Source organism: Lathyrus oleraceus, chromosome 7 (genome assembly GCF_024323335.1).
Source record: "Lathyrus oleraceus cultivar Zhongwan6 chromosome 7, CAAS_Psat_ZW6_1.0, whole genome shotgun sequence".
Lineage (NCBI taxonomy): Eukaryota > Viridiplantae > Streptophyta > Magnoliopsida > Fabales > Fabaceae > Lathyrus > Lathyrus oleraceus.
Genome location: NC_066585.1, coordinates 219392532 through 219417906, shown reverse-complemented (window position 1 = coordinate 219417906; position 25375 = coordinate 219392532). Strand labels below are relative to the sequence as shown.

Genomic DNA, 25375 nt, shown 5'->3' with positions numbered 1-25375 from the left:
TTTGGATGAAGATAATCATTTTCGTTTTTGTTGATCTACGCACTAGTATGTAATCTAAAGACGACCATTTGTATTTTTTTGTATAATCTTATTTGCTTGTTTCTCGAAGGAAAAAATTTGAGTCGTTGTATTTAATTATCTATCACAACAACTAGATGAAAACTATCATTATTCGAATTTTTTTAGTTAAAAATAATAAAATAGAGGAGTACCCAAACTTTATCTGAATAATTAAAAAATAATTCAAAAATAATATGAATATAGTTTTGTACTTGCTAAAAGTACAATATGTGACAAAACCTAGTGATTAAGGGTTCTTAGAGGCTTTACGGTGTGAGGGTTGAGAGTTAGCTAACGTAACGGGTGAAAATCTCCGTGTTTGCAGTTTCTATGTGAGTAACAAATATTTTTTCTTCAACTTTAGAGTTTGGGGTATTTATAGTTGTGTTGGTCCTAGATCCTAGACCCCTTGGAAATAGCAACCATCATTGAGGGAGTTCGGGAGTGGACACTTAATCCACTGTTATTTCAGAGAGTGTGGTTAACTTTCATATGTCTCCTTTTGAACCGTTATAGAACATGAACACGTCATATCACCATTTCCCACCTTGAGCGGCTTATCCTATAGGAAGGCGGCATATCCAATAAACGAATGATCGATCTAGAAAATAGGGGACTAGAAAGCTAGTATTGAAGAGATGTCACATTCTTTACCTCTATATCACCCCTTGTTAGCCCTTTATAAATATACCAATATAAGTTCATTTTTTACCTCCTCTTTTACTAGTAACGGCAACATATGTATCACTTCTTTTCCAGTATATAATCATTATATATGTTTGTAGTGATTTACACATAAGCGATGCACTTCAAATGAAATTCACAAAAGACTCAATGAATAACTTAAGGTGAGGCGTTTAACTTTATTATCCATATATGCCTGTTAATTTTGGATCAAATAAGATCATTCTGCAACATGTTAATATTGGATTAAACTAGATCTTCTTACAACAACCATAGACACTACTACAAAGAGTAGATTACGTAATGAAATTTCACTTCGACCAGGGTATCCACCGTGGTAGAATCTATTCAAATAGGCACATTCTTTTAATTTTAATTTTTAAACCACGTTTTATCCATGTCAAAGTTTCCAAGCGTTGTAAAAAGTGGCATCTAGTCATGGGTTTGAATTCCAACACCAACAGTTTTGTTTTTTTAGTAATTTTAAAGTCATCTTTTATCATATGGTTGGAATTCCAACAATGGTGAAAAGTGACGCCTAGTCATGGATTCGAATTCCAGCACCAACAATTTTGTTTTTTATTTATTTTTAAGTCTCTTTTTACCATATTTGTAATTCGAATCATGGTGAAAAGTTATGCCTAGTCATGAGTTCGAATTCCAACACCAACATTTTTGTTTTTATTTACTTTTAAGCCACTTTTCACCACGGTTGAAATATTAACCGTTGTTTAAAATGGCGCCTTCCTATTTTTTTAAATTAAAAATAATTATATTTTCAAGATATATAATGCTTCAAGTTCATTCATTTTTCTCCTAGACATACTTAGACGAACTTTATCTTCTACATTCAAACTTCATCTTCCATTTATGAAACACTATTTCTTCAATAAACTAAACTCAGAAATATTATTTCTTTCATAAATAAAACTCGAAAATCATTATTTCTTTCATTAACAAGTTTTGGCACCACATCATCTCTTCTCCAACTTGAACGAGACAAAGAAAACGTTGATTCAAGTTAGCAATGTTACTTCTTGTTGTGTTAGATAAAATATTTAATGTTGTTGTTGAGATTTAATATTTAACGATTTTATTAATTTTGTTTTAGTGTTGTTTTTTCCTTGTTGTTGTTTTTATTGTTATTGTTATTGTTGAGATTTAATGTTTAACGATTCTATTGATTTTGTTTTTTTGTTATTGCTGAAATTTAATGTTTAACGATTCTATTGATTTTTTTTATTTTTTTTGTTATTGTTGTTATTGTTGTTCTTGTTGTTGTTGTTCTTGTTGTTGTTGTTCTTGTTGTTCTTGTTCTTATTCATGTTTTTCTTGTTCTTGTTGTTATTGTTATTGTCATTGTTCTGTTAGAAATGTTTTATGTTATATATTATAAAGGAAGTTCTCAATCTAGTTACCTAAAACATGTGGCAAAAATGAAAAATAGGTTGACTGACTTTTCATCACGGTTAGAACTTCCAACCGTGGTGAATGGTGAAAACTAGACTAACTATATTTCACCACAATTGAAATTTTTAATCATGGTGAAATGTAGCACGCTATCCAGCTTTTAACCACATATTTTAACTTGTGGTGAAAAATAGTGCACTTACTATAATGTCCTTCATTACCACGAACTGATATTCATGATGGAATCATTCTCCCAAATAGTAGTGAGAGTTGTTAGTTAGATCTTAATGTCTTTAAACTTAAATTTGAATCGAAAAATAACTGCTGTGAAGTCGTTGCATATTATCCAAACATGTTAATTTTGTTTTGAAATAGTCGAATGAATTTTATTTTAATTTTATAAAAGGTAAGAAATCATTCTAAACCTTATCCAATGTATAAAGACATGTACATCTTTATAGAATTATTGTCACTTTTTGTTAGTGTTCATTGAAAATATCCTATTAAAAATCAACAGTGTTAAATGTTTAACACTACTCTTTTATCTTAAATCAATAATACAAAGTAAGGTTGTGTATGTTATGCAACTTTGCCTGCAGTAATTATTATTTTACAATTCTCTATTTGTATGTATTTGTTTTTGTATTTATCTTTTTCTAGTATATATAATATAAAAACAATTATACAGTAACATTTCTACAGGTTTTTCTAACCTCATTTAGAATCTGTTATAAGTCTGTTTTGGTGTAGGACTTAGTTTCCTTACATGGCCACATTTGATACTTGTTGTAAGTATTTAGTACTGAGTATGTTTTTGTTATGTATATATTCTACTAGAAGATGGTATATTCACAGAGAGAAGTATCAACACAAGAAGAAATCATCAAGCTATCAATTTTCAACTAAGTTATTGAGGGAATTCAACAGTTTAATATTCAAATCCAATGCAGTAAATCTTGCAGGAAAGTAAAGTGTCTGCAGCTGCAACCTCAAGTAATATTATTGAGCTGCAGGTAACATGTCTGCTAAACAATATTTTATTCTCTATTTCCATTTTCTTACTACTTAAATTTATCTTTCATATATGTATTTAATTATGGGAATTGATGAATATTTAGGGGCCAACATGGTTTTGTTTTTGCAATTATACATTTTCTTAAATTTATGTAGTCTTGATGTAGTTTCATACACTAGGTCATATAGAGTTGGATGATTGCTTTCTTAATTATATCTTGTTGTTTTAATTCTTGGAAACAATGCAGGACACTTACCACTCCATTTGCACTAACTAATGTTCGGAATCTTTAGAGAAACATGACTTTGTCAAATATGATTTTCTAGCAATTATGACTTTGGAAGATCACCGCAAACCAAAATTTTAGGTTAAATTTACACAAGTAAGTGTTGAATTGTAATTTCTTGTTCTGAAGCAGGTTGCTCAATAGAGACAAGGAAGAGTCAAAATGTTTATGTCGAAATGTTGAAGCAGGTTGCTCGACAGAGATTTTGACTTAAGCTTATTTTGTAATTTTAGCTGAATTAGATTAGTTAGAGTTTTGCTCAGGAAGCAAGCAAACTCAAATCTATAAATAGGGAGTAACCCCTATTATTGATTGTAACACAAAAGTGCAGTTGCACAGTTGAATAAAAAATCTTAGTTTGAGAGCAGAGAAAAACTCTATAGAAACAATTTCTTCTTCTTCTTCTTTCTCTCGTCGAAACCTAATTTTTTTCTTCCCTAATTTTCATATTTTCTATTCTTCTTTCATTATCAATTATGCAGTGAAATTCTCCATAAGGTTTGGTGAATTTTCAACATCTAGTATCTAGAGCACTAGCTGAGCAATTTGTGGGATGCAAAACACGATGGCGATGAATCATCCGAATGGACATTTTTCGGTGAGTATCCCAATTATGTAGGCTCAGAATTACGAGAATTGGTGTAAACAAATGAAAGTTGTTTTCTGTTGTCAAGATCTTTGGAATCTTGTAAAGGAGGGTGTGACGCCGCTCGTAGAAAATGTAACAGATGAAGAAAAGGTTGCACACAAAGAATTGAAGAAGAAAGATTATAAATCTCTCTTATAATTCATTAATGTTTTGATTGATAATTTTGAAAAAATAAGTGATGTTGACTCAGCAAAAGAAGCATGGGAAATTCTAGAAAAATCATTTGGACGCACTAAGAAGATGAAAGAAGTGAGATTACAAACTCACAAAAGAACGTATGAATTGCTTCAAATGGAAGACAATGAAAGCATAACTTACTTTTTCACTAGGGTTACAAAACTAGTGAATCAAATCAAGATATGTGGAGAGGCGTTGACATCAAAATTGAATGTTGCAAAGATCTTGAGGCACTAGCTCCAAATTCTTACCGTGTGGTATTAGCCATAGAAGAGTCGAAAGATTTGTCAACATTGACAAAGGAAGAGCTTCAAGGGACGCTTGAATCTCATGAACAAAGAATGACTGAAAAAGCTGCAAAAAAGTCGAAGAGTGATATGGCTTTGCATGCGCAATCAGCAAGAGAAAAGAAAGGAAAAGGGAAGTGGTTGGACAACAAAGGTAGAAGAGGATACAACAATTCGACTGGTCAAAATCAACAAGAAGAATATTGGTAGAATCAGAGAAAGTCCTCATACAAAAGCAATCAAAGAGGTGGTGATGCAGGTACAGGAAGAGGTGGTGGTCGAAAACTTGACAAAAGTCAGATTCAATGTATCAATTATCATAAGTATGGTCACTAATCTAGTGATTATCCTGAAAAAGAAAAGAGTCAAGAAAATGATGCAAAGTTTACAAAGCATGAAGAAGAAGAGATGATGTTGATGGTCATAACAAGAGATGAAGAAAGATTTCAGGACTAATGGTACTTGGACTCAGGATGCACATGACTGGTAGGATAGATTGGTTTGTCAACATAAAAGCCTCAATGAAGAACATGGTAAAACTTGAAAATGACAATACTCTAACAACTGAAGGTATTGGTGATGTTTTAATTATGAGGAAATATGGCAAAAGGTCAGTAATTTCCAATGTATTATCCATACCAAGCATGAAAAGTAATTTGCTCAGCATAGGGCAGTTGGTCGAAAAGAACTACAAAGTGTCAATCGAAGACAAGATGATGAGATTTCTCGACTCAGGTTGAAGGTTAATCTTGAAGGCACCTATGTCTCATAATAGAACCTTCATGATTGAACTTACTGCGATGGAGCATAAGTTCCTTACAACTGCAGCTAGCAGGATAAATGGATGTGGACCTATATACTTGGTTATCTCAATTTCAAAGACATCAGAGAATTATAAAGAAGAAATATAGTTTTAGGATTACCATAAATCGACATTCCAAATGAAGTGTGTGGGGAATGTGTGAAGGCGAAGTAACATAAGAACAACTTCAACAAGGGTATAGGAAGCAAGTTGAAGATAATTCTTGAAATCATATACTCTGATGTATGTGGTCATATCAAAGTGGGTTCAATTGGAGGTAACAAATAATTTGTCATATTCATAGATGATTTCAGTCGAAAACTATGGACTTACCTGATCAAGAAGAAAAGTGAAGTGATCGAGGTATTTTCCAAGTTTAAATCTATGGTTGAAAGACAAAGTGGTCAAAAGCTCAAGATTATAAGTGTAGAGGTACAATTTTTGAGATTAAGTTATCGATTAACTTAACTCGCAAAGCAAGAGTTGTCACTGCGCTTTTATTGTTTCCAAAGGAAAAGGGGGAAAATACGAACAAAACCCAAAGAGTTTTAAAACAAAACTAATAAAAATATAACAAGGGTCTGGGGGTTAGTTATGCAAAGGGAAGATATTATCACCCTAAACATCCACGGAAATTAATGGGAATCTCTTTGAAAATGTGTACATTTGGGTTTAAAAAAGGTGTTGTTTGCAAAAGTTTGGAGAGATGGGAAAAAAGTGTATTTTAAAGATTTTTTTATGTTTGCCAACACTTTTGAAGTCTCATGCCTACGTACCAACAAAGTGCAATGGAGGATCAAAACTTCGTAGTTTATGGTAAAAATAACAAAGAGAGTTTGTTTGATTCAATTTTATGGGAAAATGAATTTTGTCATTTTAAGGAGAGTACTCAACTAGTCACCCATAAGTATGAGAACTTTGCATCATCATGAGAAGGGCTCCAACTTGGATAAGGATCAAGAAGTATGCCACTAACCCTCTTAGATGGAAAAGAATTATCATCAATACTATAGAGATAGGAGAATTATATCTCAACTATGGAAATGACTTATGTCTAATGCCTTGGAAAACGTTTTAAAAGGAAAAGTGCACAAAGGGAACAAAAATGATCACAAGTCCCAAAGCAAGGTTCAAGATCCTAATTCTAAGTCCATAGCTCCACAATGATGTCAAGGATAGTAACCACAAGACCATAAATCAGGAGAAATAAGTTCTTTTTAGGTTTTTTTCTTATTAGAGTTTTCTTTACAATGATATATAAGAAAGGTCCAACAGAAGTTTGATCAAGTCATCATCAAAGTAATTTATCCATTTTGGTGGATTAGGGTTTTACCCCATCAACACCCAAGATCCATTTTGTTTGATGAGACTTGAAGTCCAAACCATCATGATCCAAGGCCAACAGAAGTTCACAAGGTGACACAAATAAAAATGCAATTAAATGAAATAAAAAATGCATCAAAGGTATTTTTTAATGATTTTTAAAATAGAAAAAAGTAAAAGTTCAATATAGTCCTTCCAAACACCAAATAAATGGCCAAGAAAATTATGGAAGGTTGGAAATAAGATAAAAAACATATAATAAAGTTTCCAAAATTTAAAAATGCAGAAAATATTTTTTAACCAATTAAAACAAAGGAGAAAAGAGAAAATTCATGAAAAATAGAAAATCAATGAAATAAAATGTGAAAAAAAAATAAAAATCAGATGAAGAAAAATAAAAGAGGATTTTAGAAATTATTTTGGATAAAAAATGAAATTACTATGAATTTTTAAAGAAAAGGCAATTAAAAATAATAAAAATCAGAGAAAACAAGGAGCGTTGGATCACACCTCATTAATTGACGTGGCAGATCCAACACTCCAAATGTTGAAGAAGATGATAGAACGCGCTGCAAGCCAAACCCAAGATCCAGTTTAAATCCAACCAATCAAAACATTTCATTCTGCAAACGTGTCTGATCAAACTCACACAACCTGAGAAAGCTATGGTCGTCTTCTCTGGTGAGCTCTCACCAGAGTTTCATTGTTTTGTAAATTCAAGACACGAGACCACCACCATTGTGATCCTCTTTTCATCCTGAATTCAACCTTATGCTCCAAATTCATTTATGTGAGTTGAGCAAAGGGAATTCCAGAGAAGTTTCAGAAACAAGCAAGCCACGAAAAATAAAATTAAATAATGAACACGATCAATCTAGACCATATAAGTTAGGGGAAAGCATCAGAGAGTGAAGGACTAGATTGTGGTAACTTGTTTATGTTCAAATGACACTCATAACTACCTTGTCCAAATGGTGATCAGAAGTTGAGGAAGCTTAATCTAGTTAGAGCACTTCAGAAGGTCTCAAAGCTTGGTAATTGTTGCAGAAGATTCAGAGGATTCCGAAGGTGCTAATGGAATCAAGAAATTGGATTGAAACAAGTTGAAACTCAAAACACGATAATTGAATTTTTTGGAAAAATTTCAAGTTGTAGTAGGGATTTATTGGTTCTCCAAAGTTTAGAAATGAATGCAATAGCTTCCTCTATTTATAGGGAATGTGATTGGATCCAAATACGTGTGAAATGATGCAAAATTCATGCAAAATGAAATTGATCCGAATGTGTGAAAAGTGTGACTTGAAACTCATCAAAACTCAGCCAAATGATGCGTTTTAAGGGTCAATTAACTTCCGGAGACTTGGTTAAACATGTTTAGATCCAAAAACACATGTTAATTTGGCTTGGAATTGAGATTAGTCATGTTCAAAACTCGGGCAATGGTGATTTCTTCAGTTACAAGTCACCATATTTAACCCAATGGGGCAACCTACTCAGGAGGCTTTTTGATCTCATTATTTTTACAATGTGTTAACATCATGGCCAAGATTACAATGTTCCAAGAAAGGTTGCATTTTGATTCTTGAGCACAAATTTATGTCATGTTGAAGTTGGCATGAAAAACTGATCATATAACTTAGAAAAATTTGAGTGCTTCATGGTGTAAAATGACCTGCAATATTTCAATGAATTTCATGGCCTTCCAAGCATATTGTGACCTTGGTCCTTGAAGCAAACTTATAGAGGGTATCACAAATGACACTTTGCAAAATGAATCAGCCTCATATGTTGAAAATTGATGAAGTTATGATCTTTGGAATTTGGGGAAAAGTCACTTGAAAATAGGTCAAATTTCACTAAGTCCACAAATGACCTAGAATGTCTCCAAACTTTTGATGATCCTCCCAGCATAATTGGATCTTGTCATGTAAATAGAACTTGTAGATAATGTTGAGAAGAGTAATATTAAAAAAGAAGCATTCAAAAATGTTGAGAGGAGTTGTGATCCTTGGAACTTTGACTTCAAAAAATTGACTTCTAGGTCAAACCACTTAGAACAAGCTTGTGTATTTGGATATTTCTTGCATTTCAAAGCACATGAGTGATCATATGAACTCAAAATAAGGTGTACTTGATTGCCTCTTGATTAAATTTCTCAAAGCTTTAAGTTTCTTGTTGAATAAGGCATGGAAATAAATACATGAACCTTTGACTTTGTTTGAGAAGTAAGCCACAAAACTTTGAGATGCCTTTGGTTAAAAAGCCCTTGCCTTGCACAATAAACTTAAGGGAAACAAGATTTTTTTGATATTTTGATTAGTTGTTAGATAAGAAATTAATCATATAAACACAAAGGTAAAATAAAACAACAAAGAGGTGCTTGGTGATCCATGAAAGAAGAAAAACAAAAGAAGGAAAAGGGGAAATACCATGTGACTTTGTTTGTCTGCAATTATGCAAATGATATGTGGGATCTTACGGTTAAAAATTAGGGTATGACACTAAGGAATGATGGTGGTGGAGAATATGTGTCAAAAGAATTTGATATGTTATGTGAGAAAGAAGGGATTGGACATAAGGTGGTACCGCCCTACACTCCACAGCAAAATGGAACTGCAAAAAGGAAGAATAAAACTATCATGAATATAGCGAGAATTATGTTGAAAGGAAAACATCTACCTAAAGAATTATGGGGAGAATTTGTTTCGACTACAACATACATACTAAGTAGATGTCCGACAAAAAGGCTAGAAGGAATTATGCCAGAAGAATGTTGGTCTGGTGTCAAGCTTAGCTAGAGTCATCTGAAAGTATTTGGATCAATATCACATAGTCATGTGCCTGATTAGTTGAGAATAAAACTTGATGATAAGTCGAGTCAAATGATTCTAATAGGGTATCATTTGACTGGAGGTTACAAGTTATTCGACCCAATGAACAAACAAGTAGTGATCAACATGGACATTATCATAGATGAGCTTAAGGAATGGGACAAGACTGAAAATGTCAAGAAAGATTCAGTTAGAATCTTATGTGAAGAACCAATAAGTGAAGTCGGAAGAGAGGTACGACAAGAAGAACTCAGAGGACAAGTAAGCACAAACAGACCTCAAAGGACAAGACACACGCCTTCAAGGTTGCAACAATGTGTGATTTCATCAGATGATATGGTCGATGGTGAAGATGAGTTGGTACACTATGCTTTTTATGCAGAGTTGAACCATTCAATACAGCTGAAGCATTAAAGGATTCGAAATGGGTGAAACCAAATAATGAGGAACTGAAGTTCATCGAAGTTAACAACACTTGGTCACTTGTTGAATTGCCTCAAGGCAAGAAGGCAATCGATGTGAAATGAGTATACAAGGTAAAGTTGCATCCCAAAGGGAAAGTAACTCGACACAAGGCAAGGCTTGGGGAGAAAGGATTTCTTCAGAAAGAAGGAATTGACTTCGACGGTGTTTTTGCACCTGTTGCTAGGATTGAAACAATCAGATTACTTATTGGTCTAACAAACATGAATAACTGGCATATTTATCAGATGGATGTGAAATATGCATTCTTGAATGGCCCCTTAGATGAAGATGTTTATGTTGCACAACAAGTTGGATTTGTGAAACATGGCGAAGAAAGTAAGGTATATGGGCTGCATAAAGCCTTGTATGGACTTAAGCAAGCTTCAAGAGCTTGGAATAAGAAGATAGACAGTTTCCTAAGAGAGAAGTAATTTTTGAAACGCACTACTTAGCATAGAGTATATGTAAGAAGAAGAAATAGTGAATTGCTTATACTATATTTCTATGTTGATGACCTATTGATAACAGGAAGTTGCAAGAAGAAGATCGAAGACTTCAAACATGACCTAATTAAGGAGTTTGAAATGTCAGACTTGGAAAATATTTCATATTTCCTTGGTGTCGAATTCTACGGGAGTAGTAAAGGCTTGATGATGAACCAAATAAGATATGCAGGAGAAATACTCAAGATATTTGAGATGCAAGACTGTAACTCAACTTCGACTTTAACTGAGCCCAAATTGCAACTGTCAAAAGACACAAGTGAAGATGATGTTGATCCAATGCAGTAAAAAACACTCATTGGATCACTTCAAAACCTTTATCACAAACGGCCAAACTTAACTTATTGTGTAGGTATAGTGAGCAGATTCATGCAAAAGCCGAATGTATCACATCTAACAACGACAAAAAGGATACTAAGATATCTGAAAGGAACTCTCGACTATGGAGTTTTGTTTCCTGCGGATGATGAAGGAAAAGAATGCAAAGTAGTAGGTGACATTGACTCAAGTTGGTGTAGTGATGTTGAAGATAGAAAGTCCATAATTGACTATGTGTTTATGCTAGGTGATGCACAAGTTGCTTGGAGTTCAAGAAAATAACTAGTAGTAGGATTGTCGTCTTGTGAAGAAGAGTACATAATTGATTCTCTTTGTGCATGTCAAACAACATGGATGGTAAATTTGGTCGAAAAGATTATAGTGAAGAATCATGGAGCAATTACCATGAAGTTTAACAACATGTCTGCTATCAATCTGGTGAAGAATCTAATAGGGCATGGACGAAGCAAACACATTGAAATGAGGTTGCATTATCTTCGAGAGCAAGTGGCAGATGGGAAGCTAAACTTGGAACACTGCAGTACTGAGAATCAGATTGCAGGCATCATGACGAAAGGAGTGCAAGTCAAAGTGTTCAAGAAATTAAGGTCTATGATGAATGTAGATAGCTAAGACACAATGAATTATGTGGTGTGTTGAATTGTAATTCTTTGTGTCGAAGCAGGTTGCTTGGCAGAGGCAAGGAAGTGTCGAAATTTTTATGTCAAAATGTCGAAGCAGGTTGCTCGACAGAAATTTTGACTTAGACTTATTTTGTAATTTTACCTGAATTAGGTTAGTTAGAGTTTTGTTTAGGGAGCAACCAAACTGAACCTATAAATAGGGAGTCACATATATTATTGATTGTAACACAGAAGTGCGGTTGCACATTTGAATAAAAAATTTCAGTTTGAGAGTAGAGAAATTTTTTGTAGAAACAATTTATTTTTCTTCTTCTGTCTCTCGTCAAAACTCTAATTCTTTTTCTTTCATAATTTTTATATTTTCTATTCTTATTTCATTATCAATTGTGTAGCGAAATTCTCTATAGATTTTGATGAATTTTCAATAATAAACACAATTTTGCCAATCCCCCTATCAATCAACCTATAAACACCTATCTGAGAGAGACATCTTACACACTGACGTAGACATTGATATCTATGTTTTAGACTAGATTATATTAGTATATAGGGATTACATATATCAATGTTTACTCTTTGATTGTTTTTTTTTATATTTTTGATCTTGTCCTTTGTTTATAGATTTTACTTGGAAACAAATAAGGTTTCTAATAGAAACAAAAACGAGAGTTTCTGTCAAAACTTAACAAATTTCTAAATTTCTAAATTTCCAATAGTTTTAGTCTTTGACATTCAATTAACATGTCACAATGCCTTCGTTATCATTGATTCCTATATTTCTGTTTCCAAATTATTGAAAAGGGACAATGTCTTCATTATCTATGTTATTCTCAAGTCCTAGTGGGCATATGGATTCTAACCACCAAATAGGAACATATATTTTTGAATTCTTAGTATTTATTAGGTTCTCTATTTCTTCTTTATAGCTTAACTCAATTATAGGTGGGTGCAGATGTATATCAGACATGGGATATCAAGGAGTTCAATTTTGTCTCTCAGTTTTAGAGAAGCAGTTGAAGATGTTGAATATCAAGCTCAATATTTTGACAAATCTTATTGTTGTATTATGCTCAATCTTACTATTCGGTATAATACACCATCTTACCCTAGAAGATATATAAAACTTCAAGTTGTATTATTCCTTCATTATTTTGCACTTAAGATCACAATGTTTATTGTTTATTTATAATTTAACCATAGTTACTAGTTATAATTTGATATAGTTAATTAGAATTTGTTTCTATTTGTACCCATTACATGTTAATTTTTAGCACATGATTGGTCTGTAGGAAAAAATCACTCTTACATAAATTTGGTGTTTGTATATGTTTATCTTGTTTAGTATTAGTATAAGTAATGTATATCAAGTGGAAGTGAGCCATTACATGTACTCTAGCAAATTCAGGAGTTTTTACATTGAATTATCTACAATGTCTCAATTTAAAAATTAAATATAAAAATATGATTAACTTATTTTATTTTAAAAATAAATTAGTTGCGAATTTATCTGTAAATTTCTTTGCTGCAAATTTACTTGCAGATATTTTTTGAGGATTTACCTATGAATTTACCTTTGAATCTATCTGTCAAAAATATTATTCATAAAGATTTTAGTTGAGAATAAAAAACAACATGAAAAATCGCAAAAAAACATGTTTTACACGAAAATTTAATCAAAATTCGCAGCTAAATCCGAAAATCAAATATTTCTAATTTTGGTATTCACGTGTCTCATTATTCAAATATTTTACCAAAGGATAGACATGTTTACTGATGAAGTAGCTATGGATAATATAAGACACAATTTGTTTTTTAGATTCATGATTATCCATGCATTGTTTGTGGTTTAGACAGGTATAATATAGGATTACCTTCGGTCTTAGATATAAAATAAGAAAATTTATTTTTTAAATTTTATTGATTTATTGAATAATCAATGTATGGATTGTATAATAAATTAAATATATTAATTATTCGATAAATTTAAAAAATTAAATTTCTTTTATAAATAAGATTAGGTGGTGGAATTATCGAAGAAGCTTTTACTAAGGACTCCGTGTTTTTCGGCTAATCCTTGGTAATTTACAATGGTCAAAGCCGGTTCAATTAGTGGGGAGATCCGAATCTAATTTAAAAAATAGGTCTAAATTAAAAAAAAATCAATTTTAATAATTATGATTTTATACCTGTTTTTTAAAAAACCGATATAAAATTATAAATTCTTGAAAACAAATTATGATTTTACACCAACTTTTGAAAAAATAGGTGTAAAATCTATTACCTTTGTAGTTACAAAAAAATTAGGCCCCCAAAAAATCTGGGCCCCAGTGTTGCAGCACATGCTGCACATGGAAAAGGACGACCCTGTATGGAGTCAGGATCCAATGATATTAAGGTGTCAAACTTAGTAACATGACATCTCCGATAACTCTGTACTGCATATTCGTATAACAAAATTAACCGTTGAATTGAAATGTATTATCATATAGATTATCTTTATAAAATTTAACATCATTCGAAAATCATTTGATATGTTAAAGAGAAATATTAATATTAACGGTTTTGTTAAAATTTTGTAAGACGTTAATTTTTATGCATCTCGTTAAATATCAAATGATTTTCAATTGATGTTAAATTTTATAGGGATGATCTATACGATAATAGTTTTTAATGAAACGGTAGATTTTGTTATACAGATGTTTGGTGAGGTGTCATGTTACTAAGTTTGACACTTTGGTGTCATTTAATCCTGACTCATATATATATATATATATATATATATATATATATATATAAATTAAATTCTAATAGAATGATTCCCATCCCTAACATTGACAAAATTTACCATCCAAAACTCTTACCGTAGATCTTTAGTGGAAAATTCAACCATACCCACGACATCGTCACCAAACCATTAGTTCGGGTATCGATAACCATATTCCCAACCATAGCCGACAATTTCAAACCCAATCTCTCGGCACAATCAAGAAAAATAAAAGAATGTATTGCACCCGTGTGAATAATAGCAATCAACGAAATACTATTAACAAAACACGTACCTCGAATCAATTTATCTGAGCCAGTAGTCTCTGACTCATTCAAACAAAAAACTTTCCCTCCAGACTAAACCTTCTTTGACTTCTGATAATTAGTAAAATGTGACCTTGTTCGTCACAGTTATAACAAGTCGGCCCATCATTCTTGCAATCGGAAATATGGTGACGTGGTTTCCTACATTTGAAGCACCTTAGCAACTTATTCTTGCATTCATTAGCATGGTGGCCTAACTTTCCACACTTAATAGAAGTGGAAGTGTCTCCCATACTTAGCTTTTTCTCATTTGAAGCTCTATGCTTCCCTTTATCAGTCGAGGCATTATACGACTTGCTATGATACTGATTCTTCCCTTTCTTCTCACTAAGACTCTTATAGTGAACAAAACGAGCCATGATGTCCTCATCATATATCCTATACTTATTCACCAGCATAGGAAATCGGCGAATCTCCTGGTAACCAACATCCTGTTTGATCTCAGGATGCAGTCCGCTTTCAAACTTGATGCACGTCGACCCCTTAGCAACCATGTTGAAAAGTATATCTTCGGCAAATATTTTTATATCGTATCCACAGAGATTGGGTAATATTACCGCCGTTCTATAATTCAAATGTTATAAGTTTAGAAAGTAACAGGGTTGTTTTGTTTGGAAAAATATTTTGTGAGTGAATGTTAACAAAAACTATGAAATGGTTTTAGTCAAATATAAAAGCTTGGCAAGATTGGAATTCACTATTTCAAATGTTTATGATTCCTTATGATAAATAAATAGATTCAAGATTATTGATGATGTTCAAGTATCCTCTCAAAGTCATTTATGTCTAAATGATATCGTGATAATCACTATATTGATCCTTAGACGATCTCTCCACCTAACTATCAATATAGCAATCTTTAATGTTTAATTCCAAAGAAGAGTAATGAATAAATCTATCTCTACAACTTATTCACTACTTGAAATTTTGTTTTATGTCTAAACTCAAGTAATCTCTCTCGACAACTACTCAAATCTGGTTTTCAAAGTAAAGCAAAAACAGTATTTAATACATCAACAATCTTTCTCAAATATATAAATCAAAGTGAATACATAAACAAATGAGAATAGCTACTACCTCCAATCTTGACAAAAGGGAGTTTAGCTCCTCATCATCATTGTTACAAAGCAGAAAGTTTAAGCAGAAAAACTCTGTTTTTCTCCCTTCCCAAAAACTCTCTAGAACAATGTTTTAATGATAATCAATAATATGTTTCAATGCCCTAGGTTAATGTATTTTGTCTCTAACAAAAAAAGGTTGACATTTCCCTAATTGGACATTGTCATCTAAAGCAGAAAAGCAATTCCCAGGCAGACATCAAAATGGCAATTAACTTTTCCTGCACAACAGCACTTTTGACCCTCAGTCAGCTTGCTGGATTCGCAGCCTTCGCGGCGCGAACTGTTGCTTCTCCAGCTTCCTTGTTTGGCAAGCTTCCTCCAAAATGTAGTGTTGCAATCCAAGGTCTTTCTTATCCACAATTCTACACAACTAACAAAAAATGTGAAATAACTATTCAAAACAAAAAATAAATTAAACCTAATTGCATTTATACAAAATAGTGAGGATAAAAGTGTGTAATTACATCAAAACTTGGTAAAAGGGACCAATAAAATGGTATAAAAAGTAGTACTAATTGGTCCCTAACAACTCTCCCCAACTTAGCATTTTGTTTGTCCCTAAACAAAAGTTTCCACCCTTACGACCAAAGTCATGATACAAAAGATTTAAACAAGAATTTATCAAGGACATTCAAATGGTTCAAAAGTGTTTGGCCTCTTCTCAATTCACCTATCTCAATTCTAGACAAAACATGAATAAGGGAGATGGTAAGGTGCAAAAATCATTCCAAGGAATTCAAAGCCAAATATGTCAAAATTGAATCAAACTTACACACACATCATAATAATGATGAATAACATGAAGGGTTCTTTCACTCATCCAAGCAATTAAATCAACAACAACTCAAATCATGCAGTTATCACAACAAATACCAAATCATGTGAAAAATGAGAATCAAGAGGTCTTTCAAAGGTTGTAATGTGGCTTAGGTTACAAGAAAGGATATGATTAAGAGAATTCAACAAAGTTGCCTATCCTAGGGAGCATTCCCAAACATTCAACTCTACACAATTTCCTTTTCTTTGATCCCTATTTTTTTTTTTTTTTTGCTCTATGGCTTCAAGGGTGTTTTCTTTTTCTTGTTTCTTTTCAAATTTTCACCCTTTCATAAAAACTCACTTTTCCAAGTTTCTAATCACTTCTTTCTACTTTTACTCTCCCCAACTTAGATTCCAAAACCAAATGTATTCAATAATGCTCCCTACTTAGACATAAGCAAAAGGCAAAATTTTTTAAACAACTCGGTTTAGGTTTCAATTGATACGAAAGAAATTAGGATTCATTTATTCCAAAATTTTCAATTGATTTTACAATGATCAATCAAATGAATCCTAAAATAAGCTCAAAGGGGGTTAACTAAGGATTATTCCTCACAAGGTTAATTGATTCAAACTTTTTGGTCAAGTGGTTTTTCTCACAAACAATGCCTCTATCATTTTCAAAATTTTCACACAAAAATAGATTGATTCATGATTTAGCATGATAAGAATGAGTTAAAATAATGCTCGGTTTCCCGCTTTTTCGTGTACAATGGAAAGTCTCCTCACAAATGGTTAAGTCCTATTTTGATTCAAAACTGACATATATTTCAATGAAATTATGAATTAAAATTTGCACACACCATCAAACTACTCATGTTAAGTCTAGAAAGCGATAAAGTGTACCTTGAAATGCCGACACTAATTCTTATCATCACCATTCGAAGTGTCCTATGCTTCTCTCTTTGCGATCATTTCTCGGTTGCTTAAAGCTTAACTTAAGAATAAGAACAATTAAACAAAAATGTTGGTAAACCACAATTTAATCAAAACACACTTAAATCTCAACTAGCATTCATGCAATTGTCAAAATACTAACAAAAATAAAGTGCCAAAATAAAGTTATGGTGAACTAGAGCCACCCCAAAAGTACATTACAAATTCCCAAAAACAAAAACAGAATTAGTAAAAAGAAACTTCAAAACTACAACAACTCTCAAATCTCCACATTTTCAATCCTCCTCCTCTTCATCACCACCTACATTTCCGAGCACATCTTCCATCTCCACATTTGGGTCAGCACTACCTCCTGCACCCCCCATAAAATTTGGCCTGCCCTCAAGCCAATTAGCATAAGCTGCATAGTCAGCTTGCGAAGGAAAAGTTCGGGCCTCTGGCGCCAGAAACGTGTTCTGGAACTGCTACTGCATGGCATCGAAAAGAAATGATTGAGACCTCCTGGAGGCCTCAAAGTTCTCGCAGCAGTAGTTGGCAAACGCCATCTGATCAAAACCTGGGGTGGTGTGAGGTTGAGGTTGAGGTTGAGGTCGGGGTCTGGCTCGGGCTCTGGATGAAGAAGTATCGGGTGCATCAGTCTTATCATTTGGGTTTTGCAGAAACCTGTTCAGGTATGAGTCATTTATCACACTGGTGATCGAAAAGTGTACTTCCTCAGGGATGGGGACATTTGCCTGACGGCACAGTCCCATGATAAGTCCTGGATATGCGAGTACACCAGCTTTGCCACCGAAATTTGTCCCGCTTAAAACCATTTTCCTCATTTCTCCTGCAATGATGGCTGCGACATCCACAGACTTCCCTACCATGATGCAGTACAAGAGACACCCTACATCCATAGGAATTGTGGTGGTGTGGCTTCTTGGTCTGATATTAGTCAACAGTAGCACCAAGAAAGCCCTAGCCCCCAAATTGAAATTTTCCCTTTTCCACAATTTCGGATGTCCTTGGTCATTCACTTCGTAGGATTTCCCTCGGATGCATAGGGTAGTATTAACCGCATCAAGATTCCACCTGTTAGCCGCCTCCATTGTACCATACTCGCAACACTCTCCCTCTCCGAGAATTAAGGGATTACCCAGATAAGCATTAATATCATCCCTTCCAAAGGAGACGATCTTCCCCCTTACCCTGGATCGGTAAATGAAAGCCGTACCCTCCTCGCGATGCATAGCATTCGCATAAAATTCTCGAACAATGTCGTAGTTGATTGCGGCTTCCGGTTCGCATAACTTCATCCATTTTCGTCGTTCAAAAACCGCAACCACACTATGATACACCCCGGTTGGAGCTAGCCGAATAAACCTTTCAGGCAAAATGGTTCTCTTGACGAGGCTCTCAAATCGTGCCTCGTGTTCATCACTAATGAACTTCCTGAATGAACGTGCTTGAGGAGGTGCCATGGTTTTAGTTCTCTTGGACATCTGCAATCAACACCAGAACAACCACAGAACAAATATGGACAGCATTAGCAACAATTAAAACAAAAAAAATATGGTGCTGGAATTCACAGTTCGCGGCGCGAACTCTGCGAATTCAGGAAATCCCCAAAGCTTCCTAGGGTTCCACCATTGAGGGATTAAACTACTCCCAATCAGCCAAAGTTCTCAATTCTACCCTAATCCTCTTCTAAATCAAACATGCAAAACTATTTCAAGTGGTAATCAACAGAAAAATTGGATTTCTAACCAACCCTAATGAAAAACCTAAAGAGGGATTGGAAAAGAGAAATTGAAGAGCAAATACCTTATGAATCGCTAATGCTTGCCAAAAGATGAAGATTTTTCACAATGGAAATGAAAGAATCTTAAGATTTGGTGGGTTTTTGAGAGTGGGGTGAAAGCGCGGCAAAGTGGTTTGAAATGAGAAGTGTTTGAAATGAAAAAGAAATGACCTAAACAACATTTAAGTAATTCTGTCACGCAAAGTTCGCGGGGCGAACAGTGTTCGCGGCGCGAACAGCAGAAAACAGAACTACTTAAAATTTTTCATTCAGTTTGCGGCGCGAACAGGGGTCGCGGCGCGAACTGCAAAAAATAGAACCCACTCAAATTATTCATTCAGTTCGCGGCGCGAACAGGAGGTCGCGGCGCGAACTGCAAAAAAACAGAACTTAAACATTCTAAAACTTTAACAGAGCTAAAAATCACAGAACAGAGAAAATTAAAATGCAAACTAACAACGTTGGGTTGCCTCCCAACAAGCGCTTTGTTTAACGTCGTTAAGAGCTCGACGGTACCTCGATTAGCCTGATCCAGATAATGACAGGACACACACATCACGGTTTATGTCACCGCTATGATAGACTTTCAGTCTTTGACCATTGACAGTCCAGCTTTCTTGAGACTTTGGGTCTTCTATCACAATGTCTCCATAATTCTGTACTTCCTTGACAACAAATGGTCCTGACCATTTTGACTTCAACTTACCCGGAAACAACTTCAACCTTGAGTTAAAGAGCAATACCATCTGTCCAGCATGAAACTCCTTATGGCGGACCTTTCCATCATGGTATGCCTTTACCTTTTCCTTGTACAGCTTATTAGAATGGTATGCATCATTCCTTAATTCCTCCAATTCATGGAGTTGACCTTTCCTTCTTTCTCCAGCTAGAGTGGAGTCGAAGTTCAAGAACTTAAGAGCCCATAATGCTCTATGCTCCATTTCCACTGGAAGATGACAAGTCTTCCCATACACCATTTGAAACGGAGTCAGCCCAATAGGTGCTTTGTAGGCAGTACGATACGCCCACAAAGCCTCATCCAGTTTTAAGGACCAATCTTTTCTTGAATTTGAGACTGTTTTCTCAAGGATCCGTTTGACTTCCCGGTTTGAAACCTCAGTTTGACCGTTCGCTTGTGGGTGGTAGGGAGTGGTCACCTTGTGCTTTACACCATAATGTTGCAGAACTTTTTCTAAGGGTGTATTGCAAAAGTGTGAGCCTCCATCACTTACCAACACTCTAGGTACACCAAAACGTGAAAATATGTTCTTCTTTAAAAATTTAATCACAGTCTTGGCATCGGCCTTAGGTGAGGCAATTGCTTCCACCCACTTCGAAACATAATCGACAGCTACTAGTATGTACTCATTGGAGAAGGAGGAGGGGAATGGGCCAACGAAATCAATACCCCAACAATAAAAAACTTCCACTTCGAGCATGTTGGTTAGAGGCATTTCATCCCGTTTTCCTATTCCTCCACTCCGTTGGCATGCATCACAACTCTTCGCATGTTCGTGCACATCTTTGAATAAAGATGGCCAATAAAAACCCGATTGGAGTACTTTAGTGGCTGTTCTCAAACCACTATAGTGACCTCCATACGGAGAGTTGTGACAGTGCCAAAGAATGTCTCTTGATTCCTCAATGGTTACACACCTTCTCAAAATATTGTCTGCTCCTACTTTAAACAGATAAGGGTCATCCCAGACATAATATTTTGAATCAGCTAAGAATTTCCTTCTTTGATTGCAAGTGAGGTCTTCCGGTGTTAAACCAGTTGCTTTGTAGTTAGCAAAATAAGCAAACCAAGGCCTCACTTGAATTGCATAGAGTTTTTCGTCTGGAAATTCTTCTCTCACCTCTTCTTCTTTGTTTGTAATTTCTACATTGACCAAACGAGACAAATGATCTGCCACCAAGTTCTCGGAACCTTTTTTATCCCGAATCTCTAAATCAAACTCTTGTAATAAAAGGATCCAACGAATAAGCCTTTGTTTTGAATCCGGCTTGGTAAGCAGATATTTTATCGCCGAGTGGTCAGTGTAGATTACAACTTTTGAACCAATCAAGTAAGCTCTAAATTTTTCCAATGCATATACTATGGCTAGTAATTACTTTTCAGTTGTTGCATAATTAACTTGTGCGTCATTCAACACTTTACTAGCATAGTGTATGGCATGGAAAACTTTATCGCTTCTTTGTCCTAACACCGCACCAACTGCATAATCGCTAGCATCACACATGAGTTCAAAATCAAGGTTCCAGTTTGGTGCTACGATTATTGGTGCGGTGACCAACTTTTCTTTCAAATCTAAGAAAGCTTTAAGACATGATTCATCAAAAAGAAAAGGCGTACCTTTGTTGAGCAAATTGCTCAATGGCTTTGCGATCTTTGAAAAATCTTGTATGAATCTCCGGTAGAAACCGGCATGTCCTAGAAAGCTTCTTATCCCTTTAATGTTAGTTGGAGGTGGCAATTTCTCAATAACCTCCACCTTGGCCTTGTCCACCTCTAGCCCTTCAGAAGAAATCTTGTGACCAAGTACTATACCCTCAGTGACCATAAAATTGCATTTTTCCCAGTTGAGCACTAGGTTGGTCTCCACGCATCTCCCCAGAACTACATCAAGGTGCTTTAAGCACATTTCAAAAGATGATCCATAAACAAAAAAATCATCCATGAACACCTCAATGCATTCTTCTATCAAGTCTGAAAATATAGCTTGCATACACCGTTGAAATGTGGCCGGTGCATTACATAATCCAAAAGGCATTCTTCGGTAGGCAAAGATGCCAAAAGGACACGTAAAAGCTGTCTTCTCATGGTCTGCCGGGTTTACTGAAATTTGATTATACCCCGAATATCCGTCCAAGAAACAGTAGAAATTTTTGCCGGCGAGCCTCTCCAACATTTGATCCATGAAGGGTAGTGGGAAATGATCTTTCCTTGTGGCTTGGTTCAACCTTCTATAGTCGATACACATTCTCCACCCTGTCACTGTTCTCGTCGGAATCAACTCATTTTTATCATTTTTAATCACCGTCATTCCGCCTTTCTTGGGGACCACTTGTACCGGACTCACCCATGCACTATCAGATATAGGATAAATCATTCCGGCTTCTAATAGTTTGACAACTTCTTTCCGGACCACCTCTTTCATTGATGGATTCAGACGCCTCTGAGGTTGCGCAATTGGTTTGAAATTTTCCTCCATCATGATCTTGTGCATGCAATAGGCCGGACTAATACCCTTCAAATCGGATAACACCCACCCTATCGCACCTTGGTTCTTTTTCAATACTTGAATCAACTTGTCTTCCTCTTGCGTGGACAATGTGTTGCTTATAATCACGGGTTTAGTACACTCGTTTCCAAGAAACACATACTTCAAGTGCGACGGAATCATTTTCAACTCTAACTTTTGCTCTTCCGTTTTCTTCTTTGTATCCAAATCTTCCTTTAATTCTTCTTGATAGGCCAGCTCACCACAAGATTCTAGCTCATGCAACATTGCTTCAATCTCTCGTTCCTCATTGTCGGTTAACACGTTGTATGCTCCGATAAGGGATCTTTCTAGAGGATTAGAGATATGAATTTGGTTCGCGACCTCCACTACTTCCTCTTCAATTGCATCGATTCGGAAGGAATCATGCTTATCGGTTGGATGCTTCATAGCTTCGAAAAGATTAAAAGTCACCTCTTCATCTTGCACTCGTACCTTCATTAGCCCATCATCTATGTCGATCATCATCCGAGCTGTTTTCATAAAAGGTCTTCCAAGAATTAGGGGTACATCACGGTCCTCATCCATCTCTACTATTACAAAATCCACCGGAAACAAAAACTTGTCCACTTTCACAAGCATGTCTTGAGCAATTCCGTATGGTGAGGTGGTGGACTTGTCGGCTAGTTGCAGAGTCATTCTCGTCGATTTAATCTCAACATTCCCCAATCTTTTTACAATGGAGAGGGGGATTAAATTTATACTATAGCCCAAGTCAATCAACCCATTTCCAACGTATGTGCTTCCAATGGTTACCGGTAAAACAACCCGGCCCGGATCAGACTCCTTCCTTGGTAGAGTCTTCTGGATGATGGCGCTACACCGTGCATCAAGAAATATGGTCTCATCTTCCACGTGTCGCCTTTTCTTGGTAAGAATGTCCTTCATAAATTTAGCATACCGTGGCATTTGTTCTAATGCATAAACAAATGGAATGTTGATTTGGAGTTGCTTGAAGATGTCCATGAACCGTGCATAATGCCTAGCATTGTCCTTCCTTGATGGAGCATGTGGGTAGGGTAGATGTTGGGTTGGAACGACGCTCACCCCTTTCTCAGATTTCTTCTTCTTCTTTGATTCAACATCCTTTTTCCCCTCTAAGTCAGTCTGCTGATCAGTTGGCAAAACCTGCTCTTTTCGCGGCGCGAAGGTGGTTCGCGGCGCGAACTGAGCATTTCCAGAAGCATTTTCCCTTTCACCAACTGTGTCTTTTTCTTCCAGCATCCCATCAGTGATGTTCTCTTCTACAATTTCTTCACCTTTTTCACTTACTAACTCTTTACCACTCCTTGTGACAATTGCTTTGCAGTGTTCCTTTGGATTCGGTTGAGTGTTAGCAGAGAAAGATGGTCCTGCGTTTTGTTCCGACAGTTGCTTCGCGAGTTGGCCTACTTGATTTTCCAGATTTTTAAATGCTGCTTCGTTACTCTTCTGATTTGCCATGGAAGCTTGCATGAATTGTTGAAGAGTGTCTTCTAGCTTGGAATTTCCTCCTTGCGACTGCTGTCCTTGAGAGTTTGAATGTTGGTAAGGACTTTGCTGCTGAAAATTCTGATTGTTGAACCTTGACGGTTGATAGCCTTGATTGTTTCTTGGTTGGTAGCCTTGATTGTTAGGCTGTTGTCTTTGATAGCCCTGATTTTGATTGTTCACATAACTCACTTCTTCTTGGGGTGGAGGACAAAAACCAGTAGGGTGATCCCCTTGACACAATTCGCAACATGCTACTTGATGCTGAACTTGAATCCCTTGAATCTCTTTTATTTGCTGTGGAAGCTTGGCCATTTGTTGAGTGAGAAGCTCCACTTGTTGAGAGAGTAGCTTGTTTTGAGCAAGGATGGCATCATTAGTATTTAACTCAAGAACTCCCGGCTTACGTTGTGAAGGGCTACGATCATGTTGACCTTGATGATCATTGAGGGCCATCCGTTCAATAATGACTTTAGCTTCTTCCGCAGTTTTTGACATAAGCGAGCCACCCGCGGTGGCGTCCAGAAGTGTCTTGTGAGTTGATTGGAGCCCATTTAAAAAAATATGGATTTGAGTGAGCTCATCAAAACCATGCCCCTTGCATTTTCTCAACATTGATTTGAATCTTTCCCAAGCGTCATTTAGAGACTCATTGCCTCCTTGAGTGAATACCGCAATAGCCGTTTTGGCTTCCATGAATCGGGATTGAGGGAAATATCTTTCTAGGAATTTTTCCTCTAGTAAATTCCAATCCGTCATCACTCTCGGTGCTTGATCAAGGTACCACTCTTTTACCTTTCCCACTAAGGAGTGTGGGAACATCCTCTTGAATAGTGCCTCTTCTCCCGTTTCATCTATTCCCGTAGACCCCGAAATCTCATAAAATTTGATGAGATGGGTATACGGATCTTCATGACCCATTCCGGTGAATGGATTTGCATAGAGAAGTTGGAGGATCCCGGTCTTCATCTACGTATTTCTTCCTCCACGGGCAAATTGAGCATTTCTTCTTGGACTATTGGCGGACATCTCGGTACGATTGTCATCCGCCATGTTTCCGTCACAAGCCTCTACAACCACTTCTTCAATTGGAACAAGTGCGGAAGTAGATGCTTCTTCTCTCCGGTTCCTCTCTTCGGCTAGTTTCCTTCTTCTTCGTGTTTTGCTATTGAGCTTCCGAAGTGTTCTTTCAATTTCAGGATCGAATTGAAGTTGCTCCTCGGTTACTTTTCCTCGCATACACTAGAATCTACAAAACTAACAAACCAAGTGAAACAAAAGAGGTATAGTAATAAATATAACACAACTTAAAAACAAAAAATTATTGCAATGCTTGTAATATCGACACCAATCCCCGGCAACGGCGCCAATTTGTTGAAAAGTATATCTTCGGCAAATATTTTTATATCGTATCCACAGAGATTGGGTAATATTACCGCCGTTCTATAATTCAAATG

At 35.5% G+C, this 25375-nt stretch overlaps 1 protein-coding gene across 1 annotated transcript; it reads right to left on the bottom strand.

The window, feature by feature from the left end:
• Positions 1 to 13468: 13468 nt before the first annotated feature.
• On the bottom strand, positions 13469 to 15038 carry LOC127103015 (uncharacterized). Its single transcript, XM_051040314.1, has 4 exons — positions 14701 to 15038; positions 14316 to 14494; positions 13736 to 13818; positions 13469 to 13579 (listed from the first exon to the last, which is right to left on the bottom strand). Exons 1-4 carry the CDS (start codon positions 15036 to 15038, stop codon positions 13469 to 13471), a joined length of 711 nt encoding a protein of 236 aa, XP_050896271.1.
• Positions 15039 to 25375: the final 10337 nt, after the last annotated feature.